We start from the raw sequence: 21553 nt of genomic DNA on the forward strand, positions 1-21553 counted from the left end.
TCTGGTTGTCGACCGTCATCAGGGGCCACAGAGGAAGAGTAGTGCAAATTGTAGTTCTGTTTACAGTAAAAAGTGATTAAAGACACGTCATAAAAAACTGTACATAAAGTATGGGTAACAGGCTATAACTTGTTGAACTGATGTAACATATGGTAGACGGATAGCATACCAAACCATGTAACAAACTGGATGTGGGCCCCCTTTGTTTTATTATAGAGTTGTGTGGGGATGGAGTAACGTCCGAGCGTTCCTCATAACCTAGTCATAAAACAAATAGGAAAAAATCATATAGTATCTATATTTGTATACTGATGTTTATGTAGTGTACTTAGAGCCCATTCACATCTAAGCGACAAAACGCCCGACGCCGGACGCTTGTGCCGATAGAGGGGAGAATTCCCATTGCTGTCTATGGAGATGGTTCACATCTCATAGACGCCGTACGCCTGCCGCCTGAAAAAAAGTCCTGGACCCTTTTTTTCAGGCGGCATTGGCGTTCGGCCATACAAAGCAATGGCAAGGCTTTGTAAAAAAAAAAAAGTTACGCACTCGCGGCAAAATACGCCGCGTACGCGGCATATCTTGTCGCGGAGGTGTGAATGGAGCCTAAGTCTCCAAGTGGCCAATCCGCAGATTGTTGGCACCAAAATGCAGATGGGGCCAACAATCTGCCTCACATTGGCTAGTGACCTATAGGGGGGAGAAGTAGGAGAGCCCTACACCCGGGACCCTAGGTAGGTGGGCCAGGCAAAATACAGGGACCCATGGAATGAGGGGACAAGCAGTGATATTCAAATCAAGGATCACTGGCTTGCACATTAGATAGCAGTGTCCGATGAGTACAAAGGAAACTGTGTTGTCTATCAATTTGCTTCAAAAGGTTGCTTCTATTAATAGGGCAGAGAATGTAAAAATGATCAAGAGGATCGCAGCAAGCACATCCGAATGGCCCCCCCCCCCACCCCCCAAAAGTCAAAAGACTAGTGTATCTGAATTAGTTTACAAGTTGGTTATACCACCAAGAAATCTGCCTGATCAACAGGTATACATACCAACTATAAAAAATATAAAAAGTATATAGTAACAGAACTATATACTATATATTTTTTATAGTTGGTATGTATATCTGGTGATCAGACAGATTTCTTAGTGGTATAACCAACTTGTACACTAATTCCGATACACTAGTCTTTTGATTTTTGGGGGGGGCCCATTCGGATGTGCTTGCTGCGATCCTCTCAATCGTTTTTACATTCTCTGACCTATTCGTAGAAGCAACCTTTTGAAGCAAATTGATAGACAACACAGTTTCCTTTGTACTCATCGGACACTGCTATCTAAAGTGCAAGCCATTGATCCTTGATTTGAATATCACTGCTTGTCCCCTCATTCCATGGGTCCCTGTATTTTGCCTGGCCCACCTACCTAGGTTCCAGGGTGTGGGGCTCTCCTACTTCTCCCCCCTATAGGTCACTAGCCAATGTGAGGCAGATTGTTGGCCCCATCCGCATTTTGGTGCCAACAATCTGCGGATTGGCCACTTGGAGACTAAGTACACTACATAAACATCAGTATACAAATATAGATACTATATGATTTTTTCCTATTTGTTTTATGACTAGGTTATGAGGGACGCTCGGACGTTACTCCATCCCCACACAACTCTATAACAAAACAAAGGGGTCCACATCCAGTTTGTTATGTGGTTTAGTATGCTATCCGTCTACCATATGTTACATCAGTTCAACAAGTTATAGCCTGTTACCCATACTTTATGTACAGTTTTTTATGACGTGTCTTTTATAATGTATTTTATTTTTACTGTAAACAGAATTACAATTTGCACTACTCTTCCTCTGTGGCCCCTGATGACGGTCGACAACCAGAAAAGTGTAGGGCATACACACATCATCCACTAGGAGAGTGCTTTTTTGTCTATTTGCCATGGTTTGTGGCATATGTACTGTTTTATTGTTATTGTTTTTGTACATTTGTTGCTTTTACATGCACTGTGGGTGCACATTGTGTGCTTCAATATCAAGTGCCAGTTTTTGTACTTAATTCCCCATTAAAGATCGTTTTTTACCTTGATACTTTGTTTGGCCTTTAAAATCCCACCCAGGGGGAGATACTCTCTTTTTGTTATATGTTGTCAAGGGATGTGGCCAATACAAATGTTATTGAACCAGTGAGTACCTCTTATTTTTTCTCTTTTACAAACAATGCACATTTTACAAGCCAACTGTTGGATTTCTCCTGTATGTGATTTGAGGTGGCTACAACACTGCTTATTCACTTTCCTAGGCACTTCCGCCAGTTCCACCTGCAGGCCCAGGATGAGCATGGCGTGTGTTGTTGGGTAGAACGAAGGTACCTTAGAAAACATCCATTGCTGACCTACCCTCTGATGAATGAACCAGGAAGCAATGTGTTTTACGACGCTTTCTGGTTCAAAGCTGTCATTCCACAGCAGAATTTGCCAAATACACTGTAGTGGAATGCAGGGGAGACATCAGGGGGTCTAACAGATAATCTGTCAATGTAAAGATGTTTGCATATAGGGGCCTATTTGTTCCCTATGTGATGACAAAGACATTTTTTCCAAGCCTGCCCCCACGGACACACATACATAAATAAAAATATATACGTGAGCGCTCTGAGAAAACAGCGGCTTGCAAAAAAGGTGACACCAACTTTATATAACAATAAACCAAAATAAAGTGCAGCAGTCTAGAAAAAAAAAATACCCATGTTGAGTGCATCCTACATGCATGCTTGCAGTGAGTAACAGTGAAACTAGACCCTTCTATCCTTTATAGGTGAAGGTGGTGCAATCTTAGCCAATATTTAGACTGCAGTTGCCTTGGTGCAGCACGTGACCAGCTATGACACCAGCCATTTGAGGATTTGAACGTTCGGATGACAGCTAACATAAGCAGACTAGCAACTGTGACAGTTATCACTACAGGCATGCATTAAGATCTGGTTCACACCATTGCGGCTCTGCGAGCCTCATATGTGAAGGCACAACAGCCCGTTCATTTGAATGGGCTACTGGGCTTGTGTTTCATGCAGGAAAAAGGTTCCTGTACCATGCATTTTCCCAGCTGGTTCCCATACCTTCAAACACACTGCCTTGGTAGATGTGTGTGTGTGTGTGTGGGGGGGGGGGGGTCATTACGAATAAATGGCAGCCCCGCGCTTTTTTTAAAAGCAGATAGATTTGGCTGTGGGTGGTTGTGGGTGTGGGAAATGCAGCCACCAGAAATTGTGTGAAATTGTGTGAACCTTAATAAAACAGAACTAAAAAACCCCTATCTTTTCAGCCAAAGAAGCTGCCATCTTAGCAACTGCTTGGCCTGCAGATCCCATGGCGCGGCGCTTGTGATCAGTTAGGACACCAGCCATTGGACTGCTTGACAGTTTATTTAAGAGCACAAGCAACTGCAGCAGTTATCATTCACTATCCCTTGAATATAACCTTTTTGGGAAAATCTATGGGTTTAGTTCCATTTTAAACCAAAAACGCTACATAGTAATTACCTGCCGCTGTAAGGCCCAGCAAATAACAATTGTGCCCTTTATCAAAAAAAGAGCCTCAGCAAATGTAAATGTATAAAAGAAAATACTTACCAGACACTTCCCCATCATGTGCCTTTAATGTGAATAGTGGCTTGTCCGTCCGTGCGTCTAAACAGTACACAAAGCCGTCTTCTGTGCTAGCCTAACAAAGATATGCAACAGAAAACGTGTTACGTTACAAGTGACTAAAGGATTTTACTCCAACTACAAAAGATTTACTGTACTCAGAACAAAAGTTTAAACCAACAATCAGAATTTTTTTTTTTTTTAAATTGTAATAAACAATGAAAAACAAGAACAAAAACAATAAAAAATCTGCCACAAACAATTATACAGCAGGTACCAATGCATTACCATTATCTACAAGAGTAAAGCAAAGCAACAAGTGTTTTCATCCTTCTATCCCCAGCAGAAAATAGTCACCTTTCCTTTGTTCCTCCGCTATTCTGTTTAGCCTCAGGGGCCACATGAAATATCCAATACTTCAGATATGTAGGAGGATGGAATGCAGGCATGTGAATGCACAAGGCCAGTCAGCGTTGTCAAATGTTGAGCCCAAAGCCCTGCATAAGCTACATTACACAGGGTTTTCCTTTAGTTTCCAGCGGCTAAATGGAATAGCACAACATCTAAAGGAAAGCTTTGCTAGAGAATACTACAGAAAATTATACCAGTTGGTATATAAAATAAAATAAAAAATACTTCGAGATATCCGTTTTACAATTTGCTAAAATTCCAACCTATAATAAAATTTCCTGTAATCCAGGGCTCGACAAATCCCGGTCGCCATGGCGACTAGTAATAGCATCCTGGCGACTTGGCTTGGAAGGTGGGCAAAAAAAAAAAAAATGTTTTTTTTGTGTGAAGTCCCCAGCTCTTCCTTGTGTGAGCTGGCGCCATCTGGTGGTGGCTGTTGGTATTACAAGTTAAGCAGCAATTTTAATGTCATTTTTCACTATTTTCACTGCCATTTTCTTCCCTCTAATTAGAACCCCCAAACATTATATATATTTTTTATCCTAACACCGTAGAGAATAAAATGACGATCGTTGCAATACCCTCTGTCACGCCGTATTTGTGCAGCGGTCTTACAAGCGCACTTTTTTTGGGAAAAATTACACTTTTTTTAATTAAAAAATAAGACAACAGTAAAGTAATCCCTATTTTTTTTTAATTATTATGAAAGATAATGTTACGCCGAGTAAATTCATACCCAACATGTCACGCTTCAAAATTGCGTCCGCTCGTGGAATGCCAACAAACTTTTACCCTTTAAAATCTCCATAGGCGACGTTTAAAAAAATCTACAGGTTGCATGTTTTGAGTTACAGAGGAGGTCTAGGGCTAGAATTATTGCTCTCGCTCTACCAATCGTGGCGATACCTCACATGTGTGGTTTGAACACGGTTTACATATGCGGGCGTTGCTCACGTATGTGTTCGCTTCTGCGCGCAAGCTCGTCGGGACGGGGTGCGTTTTCTGGCTCCTAACTTTTTTAGCTGGCTCCTAGATTCCAAGCAAATTTGTCAAACCCTGCTGTAATCATTTTATTATTATTTTTTTAATTATTTTTTGTACTTAAACTTTTTCCTGGGCCTCATGACAGCATATCTGGAGATGAGAAGAACCCAGGAAAGGAAAATGATGGTAAGTACCTGATAACAATTGTTTAGTAATATATACGGAAAACAATTACATGTGGCTGCACATCAACATGCAATGGGAACATCTTGGAGTTTTTCTTGTGGCTGCGTTTGCACAGGCATAGTGGTTCATTCATTTATTTATTTTCTTTTAACAAGTGATGCTAAAGGTAATTGGCTAAAGCTTCAATTGGCTAAAGCGTCAGTTTTTTCACCAGATGTGGTGGTGGCTGCATTCGTTTCCTGTTTTTTGTTTTTCTTGTTTGTTTCTTCTGGTTATCAGCCAGTGGGGTGGCCCCTCTATCTATGGAGGAGCTATGGAGACACCCTTGGACAACAGCACTGTCTGCAGAGAGTAGTGTAAAGTCGGCCATAGACAGTTTGAATTACAGTCAGTTCAGCAGGGAACAGCCAAGATTCAAACCAAGGCTGATTGATTGATCGAACAACTTTGGTACAATCAATTTGGGTAGCAGTAATCACTGTTCTCCTGGCAGGGATGGCTTCTCTCCAGAACACAATGGCTCAGTGGAAGGGATTCCCCATCAGCACAGACCGTGTTGATGGGGGAATCTGGCAATTTTCTTTTCTGCAAACTGTGGTTGCAGGAAAGAAAATTGCTCCATTCATGGGCAGCTTTAGATGGACATTAGTGACTTAGTCAATAGGGAAGCTGAACTCCAGATAACACTCAATAGGCAGTTACAGTAAACATATTTTTTTCCCGCATTGCGGGCGGTATTACCGCGGTTTCCCATTGATTTCAATGGGAAGGCGCGGTATAGGAGCGGTAAACACCCCGCTCCTATACCGCTCCAAAGATGCAGCTAGCAGGACTTTTGGAGTTGTCCTGCTACCGCACCGCTTCAGTGTGAAAGCCTTCGGCCTTTCACATTGAAGTCTGCAGGGCATGATTTTTTCATGCGGTATAGCAGCGCTATTTTTAGCGCTGTACCGCATGAAAAACGCCTCAATGTGAAAGGGGCCTAAGTCGCTGATCACTGCCATTAGTAATATATATATATATATATATATATATATATATATATATATATATACACATACATACATACATATACACACACACACATACACACTACTAATGGCAGCAATCAGCGACTTAATATGGAACTACAATATTGCGGATGGCAATCTGATAACTACTGATGCTAAATATATATTTATATTTACAATAGTTTGTAGACACTATAACTTTCATTCAAACCAATCAGTATACACTTAATTGTATTTTTTCCCCCAAAGGCAGAATGCATTTTGGCCAATTTGATTTTGATTTGATTTTTTTTTATTGCATATGCTTTGAAAACAGAAATTAAAAAATAGTGGGGTGTTTTGTTTCACAATTTTCAGTCTTTTTTCATTTATATAGCAAAAAATGAAAAAACGTAGTGGCGATTAAATACTACCAAGAGAAATCTCTATTTGTGTGAAAAAAAATTATATACATTTTGTTTGGGTACAGTGTTGCAATTACCAGTTAAAGTAAAGTAGCACAGTGCTGAATAGCAAAAAAGGGCCCGTTCATGACAGGGATAAAACCTTCTGGAGCTGAAGTGGTTTATATATTACTTTAATTATGGCAGGTCCTTTTTTTGCCATGCAAAATACACACAATATGTCAAATAGTTATAAACAAATCAGGGCATCAATAAAAAAGTAAAAAAAAAAAAGTTACAGGAATATGGAATGCAAAAAGGTAAAAGTTTATTGCATAATCGAAAGGCTCTCTAATTTTACCAAATCATTTATTAATTAAAAAACAGGTACAATTACACAGTTGGTCACGGCACTTACTATACTGCAGAATGCACAGCACAATAACATCACTGGACTCCCATGGCAACTGATTATAATCGAAGGCAAAGCACTCTATCACTCTATGCCTCGGGCACACAAGACCTCATCTCTGCGGAGCCGTGTCTGAAAACTGTTTACAGTGCAGAGTGTGCAATCTGTGCTTTACACGCACAACAACCAACTTGGCTGTACATAATTAAAATGTTGCGTAGATAAAAAAACGTTACTGACGCTTGGCTTATGTAGAAGTGTTTAAATAAGTGCTGCTGCAGAAGGCTTTGATGTAAAATGGAACAGAGCATGTCCTGAATAAGCAAACGGATCCTGGGCTCTACTCTCTCATTGATTCTCAGACCTGGAACAAGCATGCAGTTACTGAAGTAAAAAATAATAATAATCTGTCTACATAATGCTTTCCATGTCACTGACTTGCTAGGCTATGAAGTGAGAATCAGAATGACAGAAAGACAGCAATGTGGCTCACAAGATACCATGTTAAAGCTGAATTCCCGGCAGTGCTAAAAGACGTTCATTCAGCTATGTACACTATATTGTAAAGTATTGGGACGCCTGCCTCTACATGAACTTTAATGACATCCCAGTCTTAGTCCGTAGGGTTCAATATTGAGTTGGCCCAACCGCTTCAACTCTTCTGGGAAGGCTGTGCACAAGGTTTAGGAATATGGGAAGGTTTGACCATTCTTCCAGAAGTGAATTTGTGAGGCCAGGCACTGATGCTGGATGAGAAGGCCTTACTCGCAGTCTACGCTGCATTTTATCCCAAAGGTGTTCTATCTGGTTGAGGTCAGGACTCTGTGCAGGCCAGTCGAGTTCCTCCACCCTAACCTCGCTCATCCATGTCTTTATGGATCTTGCTTTGTGCACCTGTCCAAATCATTTGGTGGAGGGGGAATTTATGGTGTGCGGTTGTTTCTCAGGGGTTGGGCTTGGCCCTGTAGTTCCAGTGACGGGAACTCTTAAAGTGGATGTAAACACACTCTCATCCTTTCTAAACTTCTGCCAAAGTGCTGATCTATAAGGATATAGATGCCTCCTGCATGTATCCTTACCTGTCAAATGTTTCCCCTCTGTCTGTTATAAGAACTGAAAAACTGCAGATTCTGTGGGTGGGTCTGTTGTCTGGGGCTCAGTGGGTGGGGATTCGTGATGTCAGTAGACTCCCTGCCCTCCTCTACACTCCCCTTGTGAACATGCATTTTTTCCTATGTATTCCTTACACTGAACTTCTGCTATGATCACTAACATCCAGTCAAAATCCAGAAAAGTAACCACATGACTTCAGAAAAAGAGTGGGGGTGGGAATTCAAAAATAATGCCCGTCTCAGGCTAGTGCATGAGTTATGTAAATCACCTGTCACTCACAGCAAGGGGGAAGAACGGACAAAAGTTTTCTCCTGTTTGTCTGTTTATCTCACTGAAAAAAGAAAAGAGGATTGCTCAGAGCTGGATTAACTCTGTGTGGCAAGACTGGGCACAGATGATAGGAAATCTTATACTCTTCACTGTGACAGCAAAAAAAAAAAAATTGGGTTTACATCCACTTTAAGGCGTCAGCATACCAAGACATTTTGGACAATTTCATGCTCCCAACTTTGTGGGAACAGTTTGGGGAAGACCTCTTCCTGTTCCAACATGACAGTGCACAGAGCAAGGTCCATAAAGAAATGGATGAGCGAGTTTGGGGTGGAGGAACTTGACTGGCCTGCACAGAGTCCTGACCTCAACCTGAGCGAACACCTTTGGGATGAATAAGACTTAATGTACACGGGACGTTTTACAACCTCTCCTGAACGATTTAACTTGACAGATAGTAACAGACGTTTAAAAATGTCAGTTTTGACGTGTTTACGTTTAGAAGCGTTTTTTTTTTCTTTTTCAATTTGTCAAAAATTTAAAACACCTGTGAATGAAAAATGGCTAAGCGCAGTGACACGCGTTTACAAGCTGTTACAGGCGTTTGGCGTTTCAAATGCCTCTGAACATCCGTCCTGAACGCATTTTTTTGCTTTCCAAAAAATGCTTCTAAACTCTACTGCCTGGAAAGGATTATAAAATGACCCTGTGTACATGAACAGTACTCATAAGATGACAGAGAAGAGTTCAGGGGCAGCCGAAAAAAATGCCTAACTGATCCTAAACGACCGTTTACCAGCACCAGTGTACATGAAGCCTTAGTCCCCTTTCACACCTATACGACTTGTCTCACGATTTTGTACTGCAAAATCGCATGACAAGTCATTCTCCATGATTTTCAATGAACACCATACATACTGGCACGACTTTAAGTAGTGCCGACTTCAAAGTAGTCCCTGCACTACATTGGTCCAACTTCCATGCGAGTTGATGTTCATAGACCTCAATGTTAAACCCCTGAAGTAGCATGCAAATCGTACCTGAATAATATAGACACAATTTCAGTACGACTTTGTAAGCACAAGCAGCTTTTTAACCCTTGTCCCACCCAATCCTTTCAGCATAGAAGCCCCTCTGAAGCACATTCTTCCACCACACATTCACTTCCTGGTTATTCCCTCAGGAACAATGTGCTCCAAACAGGTAAAAATAAGAGACGTCCTCGATAATGAGCAAATCATTTGATTAATCCGTGAGCACCCAGCTATTTATGATTTGTGTGACCCAAACTACAAAGACAAGATCAACTACAAAGACAATGATCCACTGACCACCAATGAAGGGGACATTCTTCCCACTGATCACCAATGTAAGGGACATTCTTCCCACTGACCACCAATGTAAGGAGCATTCTTCTCACTGATCACCAATGTTAGGAGCATTCTTCCCACTGACCACCAATGTAAGGGACATTCTTCTCACTGACCACCAATGTAAGGAGCATTCTCCTCACTGACCACCAATGTAAGGAGCATTCTTCCCACTGACCACCAATGTAAGGGACATCCTTTCCACTGACCACCAATGTAAGGAGCGTTCTTCCCGAGGGGGCGTGGCCAGGACAGGCATGTGAGAGGACGCGTCTCTCACAGCTCCCAGCGGTGATCCGGTAACGATCCTTCCCCGGCCAAAATATCGATCCGCAACCACCCTATGCTGGCAGCTGACGACACCGGGATCACAGCGGTACCACCACCGGCACTCTGTACCAGGGGGATGACCCGCAAAGGACAAGGAGAGACCGCAGGGCCGGAGATCCAAGATGGCGCCGCCGCGCTGGCTGTGAAAGGGACGCCTCGTGGAGCGGAGAAATCGGGGCCCAAGCACAGTAAGCAGGTCAAGGCCTCGGGCAAAGACCCCCCTAAGGACATGCTATATTATGCCCAAAAACTGTCGGGGGCTGGGGGACAGGAACAACCGTCCCGCTCTGGGGACGCACACCAGGCCGGGCCTGCTATGCAGGAAGACACTGCCCAGCTGCATTGGGGAGAGGAGGTGGATGGGGATCAGGCCGGCTCCATGCCAGATGGCGGCCAGGCCGATGCACCACAGGCCGCGACTGCAGTGCAGCCCACGCTGGCGGACATATTACAAGCTGTGAACAAATGCACGGCCTCTGTTGACACCATTAAGGAACAGTTTGGCCTGCTGCGGCAGGATATGCAAAAAATTCGTGAACGCACCACTGCGGTGGAAAGCAGGGTCAGTGAAGTGGAGGACCAGATGCACCCCATGGCCCAGGACACCAGGGCAGCTTTGCAGATGGCAAGGGAGGCTTATGACCGTGTAGAAGATATGGAGAACCGTCTCAGACGAAATAACGTCCGCATAGTGGGCCTACCGGAGAGGGTGGAGGGCAAGGACCCCACCACGTTTGTAGAGAACTGGCTATTGGAACTCTTTGGCAAAAAAACACTGTCACCGTTCTTTGCGGTGGAGCGGGCCCACAGAGTCCCTTCGCGCCCACCGCAACAGGGGGGCCCCCCCAGATCTATCCTGGCTAAACTACTTCACTACCGTGACAGGGAGGCAGTGCTCCGCCAGGCCCGGGAAAGAGCCAATATTCAATATAATGGAGTGCGGGTGTCCTTCTATCCGGATTTCTCACAAGAGGTGCAGAGGCGCAGGGCGAAATTCCTTGATGTGAAGCGACGGTTGCGAAACCTGCAACTTCCCTACGCAATGCTATACCCTGCAAAGCTCAGAGTGGTGGTTAGGGGCCAAGCCCAATTTTTTGAATCCGCTAAGGAGGCCATGTCGTGGCTGGACCGCAATGAACAATCCTTGCAAAGGCGAGCGCAGGAGGAAGGAGAGTGAGCCCTGGGACTGGGGTGGGAGGCTTATTGTTTGCCTTTGGGCACCTATCCTGCACAAATGAGAGAATGTCTGAGTTGATCCTGTTTAGGGGGGAGCCCCTACTTTTTCCCTGTTGATCTCCTTTTTCAGAATTCTATGCTCCATATAGGAAGATCCGTTTCCGCAATTTTTTTGATTCTTTCTTCACCCTCTTGGCCGGGGGACATGATAAGTGGCAGCAAGATGCGAGGAGAGATGCTCTAAACAAAAAGTGTGCTATGCTGATGGTTAATGCGAACAGTGTCAGTCGACAAGTAATCGCAAAAAGAGTTGTATCCGCCCTGTTGGTGGTACGTGGATATTTGGGGCCCGTTTGGTCCACAGGTTACATTAATTTCTATCACTTTTTCAGTTGCCATTCGTGGAAAGAGGTACATCGCACGAGACTTAGGCCTTTGGCCCACTTGCAAGGTAGTATACAGATGTGGACGGTCCTGGGGGTGGGTCTGCCTTCCCAGACATGGGACCAGAATGTGTATTTGTGCTCACCAGTGTATAGTTACATGATGTTAGTGGAGGACTCTCATGGCTAAAGTGCCTATTGTTTCATGGAACGTGAGGGGTATGCATTCACCACTAAAACGTACAATGTTGTTTATGTGCTTAAAGAAATATTTGCCAGGGGTGATTTGCTTTCAGGAGACTCACTTGACGGCGGAGACCGTGTGCTTCCTGAAATACAAATGGGTGGGTAAGGCGTATCACTCTACACACACCTCCTTTTCGAGGGGGGTGAGTGTACTGGTGCATAATGCAGTGGATTTTCAGGAGATTGCAAGTGTCATAGACCCAGAGGGACGCTATGTATTTGTTCACTGTAAAATTGGTACCTTAATCTGTGTCATAGCATGCGTTTACATTCCCCCGCCCTTCACGGCAGTGGTGCTCCGGCTCCTCCTCTCTTTTTAGGACGGTAGGCCGGAGGCTCCGCTGCTCGTGTTGGGAGATTTCAATTGTTGCTTGGATCAGGTGGCGGATAGACATCCGGCCCCTAGACCCTCTGCCCTCGCTAGGAGTACTCCCCTGGCGCGGTTGTTGCAAGAGGTGGGCTGGGTGGACATCTGGCGACACCGTAACCCGGGAGGCAGGCAGTTTACGTGTTTCTCAAAAACTCACGGCTGTCTGTCCAGGATTGATTTGGGGGTGGGAAATCTGAGCATGCTTCCGCTGATAGCGGACCTGTCACACAGGCCCCGCAGCGTGTCGGATCACTCAGCTCTAGTGATACAGCTCTTAGTGGCTCCGCAGGGGAATTTAGTTAAGGCACCATGGAAATTGAATGCGTTCTGGTTACAGCTCATACGTTCACATGGGGAGATATTGGAGGAGGTACGGGGGTACTTTGCAGCGGGGGCAGGGATGGACATGGAGGTGGAACATTGGGACGCCTTCAAGGCGCATTTTCGAGGCATACTTAGCAGGGAAGTGAACGGGGTTAAAAAGGCCTCAACAGCTTTATTGATTGAAGTAGAGAACAGGGTTCAGGACATGGAGAGGGCCTACGTGGCGGATCCTTCTGACTCGACCAGGGAAACCTGGCAGGCCGCTCAGTCGGCTTACCAGCAACTTCTCTCATCGTCGGCTGAGAAGAAACGTTTTTTTGCAAAACAGGCGTTCTTTGAGGAGGGTGAGAAAACCGGCCGTATATTGGCCCGGATTGCGAACTCCCACCAACGATCGCCGGCTATAGGGGCCATAAGATCTAGTTCTGGAGGATTAGTTTCGCAACCAGAACAGATTATGCAGGAACTGGCGGGTTTCTATGAGACCCTGTACAGCTCGGGCACGGCATACACACAGGGAGACCTAGAGCTATACCTAGCCCAACTGGCCTTCCCAGAACTGACTACTGACCAGCGTATTCTGCTGGATAAGCCAATTACAGTGGAGGAACTGGTGGGGGCAATCGGTGCGTTCCCTAACTGCAAGGCCCCGGGGGAAGACGGGCTGCCCATGGAGGTGTATAAACAGTACTCTGAAACATTACTCCCCCAATTACTGAAGGTCTTTAACAAGGCCAGGGAAAGGGGGAATTTACCCCCGTCTATGACTAAGGCTAACATAGTCCTGCTACTGAAGCCAGGCAAAGATCCTGTAGACCCAGGTGCGTACCGCCCCATTTCCTTACTGCAAAGTGACATTAAGATACTAGCCAAGGTGCTGGCCATGCGGCTGAATGGGGTGATAACTTCAATTGTGCATGGAGACCAGGCTGGCTTCATGCCCAATAAATCCACGGCGGTCAATCTTAGGAGGCTGTTCCTTAATATACAGGCACAGGCGGACAACATGGGCAGTAGGGCGCTACTGTCCTTAGACGCCACAAAGGCGTTTGATAGTATAGATTGGAACTACCTTTGGACGGTGTTGCAGAAATTCAGGTTTGGTCCGGGTTACATTTCCTGGGTGCGCTTGCTATACTGTCAGCCACAGGCGGCAATAAGGGCGTTTGGCTCCCTGTCAGGGAGTTTCGCACTGAGGAGGGGCACTCGGCAGGGGTGCCCTCTGTCTCCCCTCCTCTTTGCTTTGGCTATTGAGCCGCTGGCCATTAGTATCAGAGCCAACCCTTGCATCACCGGTTTCTGCTATGGAGATGAGCAGGAAAAGGTGATGTTATATGCGGACGATACCCTCCTTTTGCTGGGGGATACGGACACCTCCCTTAGAGAGGCCATGGTAGCGATCACAGAGTTCGGCCGATTTTCCGGTTTGCTTATTAACTGGTCAAAGTCGGCCTTGCTTTTGCTGGACGGTGACAACACGCAGGTAATTAATCCCTTGTGCCCTATTCCCATTACTCCCTCCTTTAAGTACCTAGGGGTGCAGATCACGGCTCAGCCGCGGGACTTCATCCGTCTCAATATATCCCCCTTGTTATTGCGATTTAGGGACAAAGTTAAAACTTGGAAGGCCCTGTTGTTATCGGTTGCAGGCCGGGTGAATTTAGTTAAGATGATACTTATGCCACAGTTATTATACTTCCTCCATAACACCCCCATGGTCATCCCCTTGAAAGTTTTCCACACGGTTAATAGCATCTTTCGAGGCCTCATCTGGAGAGACGGGGCTCCTAGGATTAAATTAGAGCACTTACAGAGACCTAAGGATAGTGGGGGATTGGCATTGCCAAACCCCTGGCTGTACTATTTGGCGGCCCAGATGCAGCAGCTGGTCGGTATGTTTCGGCCGGCGGTGCGGTCCTCGGCTCAGAAGCTCCTGGAGCACACCGTGGGCAGAAGTCCGATTCCTGACGCGTTGGAGGCACAGGCCTTCGCTAAACCACATAGGAAATACCCCACTTTTAGTCTAACCCAGAAGGTATGGAATAAGGTCAAATATGTTCAGAATGCAGAAGGATTCACGAAATACAGTCCAATATGGCAAAATGACACCTACACTGAACTCGCCAAGTTGCAATCGGGGACCAGATGGAAAAGATATGGGGTCACACACCTCACACACATATTTCGTAATGGAGTGTTACGTACGTTCCCTGCGTTGCAAGAGGAGTTTGGCTTGCCGCAGTCAATGCACTTCTCCTACCTACAGCTGAGGCATGCAGTGGTGGTGCAGGGTCGCTCTTCCGAGTGGTGCCTGTCACCTACTCCTGCTTTTAATCTTCTGGGGGATGCTGAAACGTCGAAAGGCTTTATCTCCCAGTGCTATACCATTTTGTTGCAATATGTGATGAAGCAGCACCCCCTGAGGATAAGAGAGAGGTGGGAAGCGGATGCGGGAGAGTTGGATGGGGAACAGTGGGAGGAGATTTTTCAGGCGGTGGGCAAGTGCTCCCTGAATGTATCACAAAAGCTTACCCAGTTGTACATCCTGTTACGTACCTATTACACCCCACACAGACTTAGTAAGATGAACCCGCAACTTGACCCTACTTGTACACGCTGTAAGAGAGACCATGGCGATTTGATCCATATGTTGTGGAGATGTCCCAAACTCCACACCTATTGGGCAGGAGTGGTGAGTACCATTAACTCAACATTTGGTGTGACTCTTCCGCAGGATCCGAGGGCATGTCTCTTGGGGGCTCTGGAGGAGTACGAATGGGAAGAGGCGGACAGGGAAGTGATTCACAGGGTGTTGTTCCAGGCGAGGAAACTCATCATGGTTCATTGGAGAGCTGAGGCCCCCCCGACCCGTGCTGAGTGGATCGCCAACATTGGGACAACGATGAGGATGGAGAAACTGGTATACCAACACAGGGGCAATGCCCACAAGTTTGAGAAGTTATGGGCAAAGTGGTTGGATGTACCGGGCCTAGCCCCGGTGGACTTGGTGATGGATAGGTTGCTGGGTATTAATGTTGGGTGAGATCTGGATGGGAGCGGATGCCATGAGAGCAATGTCCGGAGTGGTGGCGGGGGAGGGGATTCACCTCCAGAATGGGATTGCTATATCTGTACATGTTTATATGGCCTTGATCTTTTTCTCTATTTTATGTTTATGTCCCCGACGTGTCGAGGGGATTCTGTATGCCTTGTACCTCTGCAAAACAAATAAAACTTTTGTTGGATTAAAAAAAAGGAGCGTTCTTCCCACTGATCACCAATGTAAGGGACATTCTTCCCACTGATCACCAATGTAAGGGACATTCTTCCCACTGACCACCAATGTAAGGAACATTCTTCCCACTGACCACCAATGTAAGGAGCATTCTTCCCACTGACCACCAATGTAAGGGACATACTTTCCACTGACCACCAATGTAAGGAGCATTCTTCCCACTGACCACCAATGTAAGGGACATCCTTCCCACTGACCACCAATGTAAGGAGCATTCTTCCCACTGACCACCAATGTAAGGAGCATTCTTCCCACTGACCACCAATGTAAGGAGCATTCTTCCCACTGACCACCAATGTTAGGAGCATTCTTCTCACTGACCACCAATGTAAGGGACATTCTTCCCACTGATCACCAATGTAAGGGACATCCTTCCCACTAACCACCAATGTAAGGAACATTCTTCTCATGCTTCATTATAGAGGACCCAAAATTGAGCCCTATCTTCACAATTGGCAATGATGGGATGTACCCAATATCAACAACGTCTTCTCCGCCTCCGCTTCTCCTCTTCTTCCTCATGCACTGCTACTGCCGCAGCAGCAATGACAACTGCGGTGGCAGGAAAAGGAATTGCCTCACACCATGTATGTTTTTATTGGTTAATGCCAAAGTTGTGGCAAAGTCGGAGTTGTACTGATCCCAAATCGCGGCAAAATCGTGGCCGCACGACTTTGAAGTCGTATAAATGTGAAAGGGGCCTTAGAGTGGAGGACTTCTCGTCCAACATCAGTGCCTGACCTCTTCTGGAAGAATGGTCAGTCAATCCCATAGACACACTCCGAAACCTTGTGGACGGCCTTCCCATAAGAGTTGTAGCTGTTATAGCTGCAAAGGGTGGGCCAACGCAATATTGAACCTTACAGACTGAGATGCCAGTAAAGTTCATTTAAAGGCAGGTGTCCCAATACTTTTGACAATATAGTGTACTTATTAACAGACTGGTAAATATATTTATTTAAATGCAAGTAGCATAAATACCTGAATTCGACCCTATATCAGCCTCGTGTAGTCCCTGTACAGCAGGGCTGGAGTGCGAGAGAAAGAAGCAGTACAAAGAGCCAACCAGTTGTACTGCAGTGCTCATGTGCTTACAATGAACATGTTGATAGTAGGAAAGAGCAGAGAGACAGAGATGGGCTCAGTCTTCTGCTTCTCCCCTTCACTGTCCAATCAAAGGCTGAGGAAAGGAACAAGACCTGTAAGTGTTACTTAACTGCAGCACAGAAAAAGCAGGTCCCTGCCAGTGTTGTGTGATGTCTAAAGCCAGCCTTACTTTGATCAAATTTTGTCCAGATCAGCAGGGACCAACCAAACTTCGATCCAAGTATGGACAGTGGTGGCGTTATCCTGACTGGACGTCATATGACGTCCACCAGGATAACAGCCACAGCGCGCTCGTGGAGGCACGCATCGCTACACCGATCCCTGAAGGAGGCTCTTCACCATGTGATCAGCCGTGTCCAATCACGGCTGATCATGATATAAACAGGAAGAGCCGTTGATTGGTTTTTCTTAACTCATGTCTGACAGACCCCCCCTCGGATGCCCGCCCAGGACCACCAGGGATGGCCACCCCACTGCACCACCAGGTATGCGACCACCAGTGAAATGCCAATCTGTGCCTAGGCAGCTGCCAATCAGTGCCCATCCACAAAGCCTTCCAGTGCCACAAGGGATGCCTATCAATGCCATATATCAGTGACGCTCATCAGTGCCCATCGGTGACGCTCATCGGTGCCCATCGGTGACGCTCATCGGTGCCCATCGGTGTCACGTATCGGTGCCCATCGGTGTCACGTATCGGTGCCCATCGGTGTCACGTATCGGTGCCCATCGGTGTCACGTATCGGTGCCCATCGGTGTCACGTATCGGTGCCCATCGGTGTCACGTATCGGTGCCCATCGGTGTCACGTATCGGTGCCCATCGGTGTCACGTATCGGTGCCCATCGGTGTCACGTATCGGTGCCCATCGGTGTCACGTATCGGTGCCCATCGGTGTCACGTATCGGTGCCCATCGGTGTCACGTATCGGTGCCCATCGGTGTCACGTATCGGTGCCCATCGGTGTCACGTATCGGTGCCCATCGGTGTCACGTATCGGTGCCCATCGGTGTCACGTATCGGTGCCCATCGGTGTCACGTATCGGTGCCCATCGGTGTCACGTATCGGTGCCCATCGGTGTCACGTATCGGTGCCCATCAGTGTCACGTATCGGTGCCCATCAGTGTCACGTATCGGTGCCCATCAGTGTCACGTATCGGTGCCCATCAGTGTCACGTATCGGTGCCCATCAGTGTCACGTATCGGTGCCCATCAGTGTCACGTATCGGTGCCCATCAGTGTCACATATCAATGCCACTCATAAGTACCCATCAGTGCAGTCTTTTAGTGCCCAGTGTCGCCTATCAGAGCCCATCAGTGCTGCATATCAGTGACGCCTACTAGTGCCCATTGTCAGTGCCACCTCATCGGTACCACCTTATCAGTGCTCGTCAGTGCCACCTTATCAGTGCCCATCAATGAAGGAGAAAACATACTTATTTACAAAATGTTATAATGGAAACAAAAGGAAAACTTTTTTTTTCAAAATTGTCTTTTTTAAATTTGTTTAGTGAAAAATAAACTGCAGAAGTGATCAAATACTACCAAAAGAAAGCTCTATTTGTGGGAACCAAAGTATAAAAATTCTGTTTGGGTACAGTGTAGCATGACCACACAATTGTCACTTAAACAGCAACAGTGCTGAAAGCTGAAAATTGTCTTGGGCAGGAAGGGGGGTAAGTGCCTGGTATTGAAGTGGTTAAATGTTAGGTGACCCAGTGTTCCTTTTGGTATGTGGATAATAAAGAGCGGTTTTCTTCCTTTTCGGCTTATAGTTAATTTTTTAGGACTGGGGCATTTTCAATGGCAGGGTTGGTTAATGTGCTGCAACACTCTATCCTAGTATAAAATACATGCTTTTTATGAGTTGGAGCAGTTGTGCAACCAGCGTCACAGTAACTAAAAGGAATACAGAGCTCCCTCTAGTGGCTACACTGGAAATCTCTGTTTAGAATAGCAGCAAAATAATATGGAAAATTAAACTTAAAAAAGAGAAGAGGGGAAATTAAAACTACATTATAATTCCATTTAATCATAATGATACTACTGCAACTTACATCTATAGTTTGTTTCATAAAGCGAGCAAAAAGGAAATCCAGCAGAAAAATCATGCAATGCACTTCTGCCTTAAAATACTGCTGGAGACAAGTTAAAAAAGACATTAAATCATGTATCTTACCCCATTTCATATTTTCCTGATATGTGCCTGCTGTACCATGTACTTGTATGAGAAAGTATCCAGTTCTCTTTGTATTGCTTTCTATTATGTGAAATCCCTGGTGTTCCTGCCAGTCTTTCTGCTTTCCCATCTCAAACACCAGAGCATGGAAGCAAAAAAAAATGTTAAAAAAAATTCTTAGTTTCTGTTATAAAATTGTGTAAATAAGAAATGTTTTCCTTCACTGATGTGCGCTGATGAGGCTACACTGATGAGAAGGCACTACTAGGTGGTGGCACTAATATACAGCAGCAATAGGAACTGAAAGGCACAGATTTGGTACCACTGATGGGGCAGCACTGATTATCAGTGCAGATGTCCCCACTGAGAAAAGCAACTTATCGGCTCTCCTCTCCACATGCGTTGTCAGTGTGAGAAGAGGAATGGCAATAAACGGCACTTCCTACTTACACTGTGATTGGACATAGCTGGTTACATGGTAAAGAGCCTACGTCATAGGCTCTTTACCATAATCAGTAATACGGTGTGTCCGAATAATACACCACACCATGGATCGCTGCACTGCATGCCCCCGGGGGGCACGCACGTGCTGCCGCTCCGAGGGACGTCATAGGACGTCCACACAGAACAATAAAACCCCCTCCAGTCATCAATCTGCTATAGGCGGGTGGGAACTGGTTAAAAAGAAAAAAGAGCATAGTGGTTAATAAATACCAACAAAAGAAAGTTTGTCTCTAAGATTTGATCTAAAATGTATTTGGTACAGTGTTGCATGATGAGGAATTGAAGAATGGTAAGTAGGAGCGCTTCTGCTAGAAGGGTCCTCCAGGTGCTATATACATTCGGGATCACCCAAAGTAGCAACTCCTGCAGCTGCTGGCCAGCACAGTGACAGGGAAGACCATCTCAGGAGGACTCCATACATTGATAAGCCGGTTTACTCTGTAATCCTGTAAGTGTTTTTAACCGTTGCCTTTTAATACAATTGCTGACCTACTGCACTTAGAAGCGCCTTTCTCTGCATATCATGATGAGGAATTGTCAGTCAAAATATCACAGTGCTGTAAACGGAGCTGATAATGAATTGGGTACTGAAGTGGTTAAATCCTGCGACCAATAAAAAAAACACTACCTGTCCAATGTTCTCTCTGACACGAGAGTAATAGCTGCTAAACAGCAGGCTAGGCCAAGTCACAGCCTGGGAAGGAACAGGGCCCCCCTGGTGCACAGACAATGAAAGAAGCCGAGTGGCTGACACAAGGAGCCATAACTTCTGAAGCACATCTCAATATGGAGCAATCTCGGTTTAAATTGAAAAGAAGAGCTGTGAAAACATACATAATGCTTCTCCATCATGTCCTTCGAGTTCATATTTTACCTTCATCCAGAGAGATAGATCAGGAGAAAATACTGACAATTGCGATGTAACAAAGAAATATGATTAGGAATACACTGCGGAGACATTTTGTTCAGTTCTAAAAGCAAACACCGGTGTGGTGGGCGAGCCATTTTTCACGGAAAGCATTACAGGCAGCCCGATACTAAAAGTGTCTGCTTTATTTATGAGGGAGGGATTTCATTTGCAGCAAATAAAGAAGAGCGGGAGACACCGTTTTTAGATCTCAGTGATTTCTGAGGTAAATTCAGCACAGCAGATTGGCATCATTCACCTCTTACTGCTCTATTTTATACAGGAAATATCAGCAGGTCACAGAGGACCGCCTGACAAAGTGCTTAGAAAAAAAGGTCCTTCACCTTATCAGGGCAGACAAAATGGTGAGAATCTTATTGGTTCTCACACCGTTCTGCCCAGGAATTTCTTGTGACAACAGGCTCAAAATGGCAGAATGTTGGGTCCCAGTTTTTAAACCCACTCAGGAGTTTCATAGGCTTCCCAGTCATAAGATCACTTCAATTGGCTGTCAAAGTGATTGGGAGCTGGTCCCGATTAATTTCCAATGTATAAACCGTGACCAGGAGCAGTCGGTGACAGAGCAGGCACAGTGTTGGGGAACACAATTCTGTCTGTACGTATTTACACTCACCGGCCACATTATTAGGTACACCTTGCTAGTACCAGGTTGGTCCCCCTTTTGCTTACAGAACTGCCTTAATATTTCATGGCGTAGACTCAACAAAGTGTTGGAAACATTCCTCAGAGATTTTGGTCCATATTGACATGATAGCATCAAGCAGTTGCTGCAGATTTCTTGGCTGCACATCATATTGGATTGAGATCTGGTGACTGGAGGCCATTGGAGTACAGTGAACTCATTAGCATGTTCAAGAAACTAGTTTGAGATGATCTGAGCTGTGTGACATGGTGCGTTATACTGCTGGAAGTAGCCATCAGAAG

The 21553-nt window shown here is 45.5% G+C and overlaps 1 protein-coding gene across 1 annotated transcript in view; it reads right to left on the reverse strand.

The window, feature by feature from the left end:
* The window catches only part of PWP1 (PWP1 homolog, endonuclein), an 89354-nt gene that overhangs the window by 8172 nt on the left and 59629 nt on the right, over positions 1–21553 (reverse strand). The window contains exon 12 of the mRNA XM_040345195.1: positions 3634–3724. Within this exon, the coding sequence (XP_040201129.1) occupies positions 3634–3724 (91 nt within the window). The remainder of the gene's footprint in view (positions 1–3633; positions 3725–21553) is intronic.

This window comes from Rana temporaria, chromosome 3, assembly GCF_905171775.1.
Source record: "Rana temporaria chromosome 3, aRanTem1.1, whole genome shotgun sequence".
NCBI classification, from domain to species: Eukaryota; Metazoa; Chordata; class Amphibia; order Anura; family Ranidae; genus Rana; species Rana temporaria.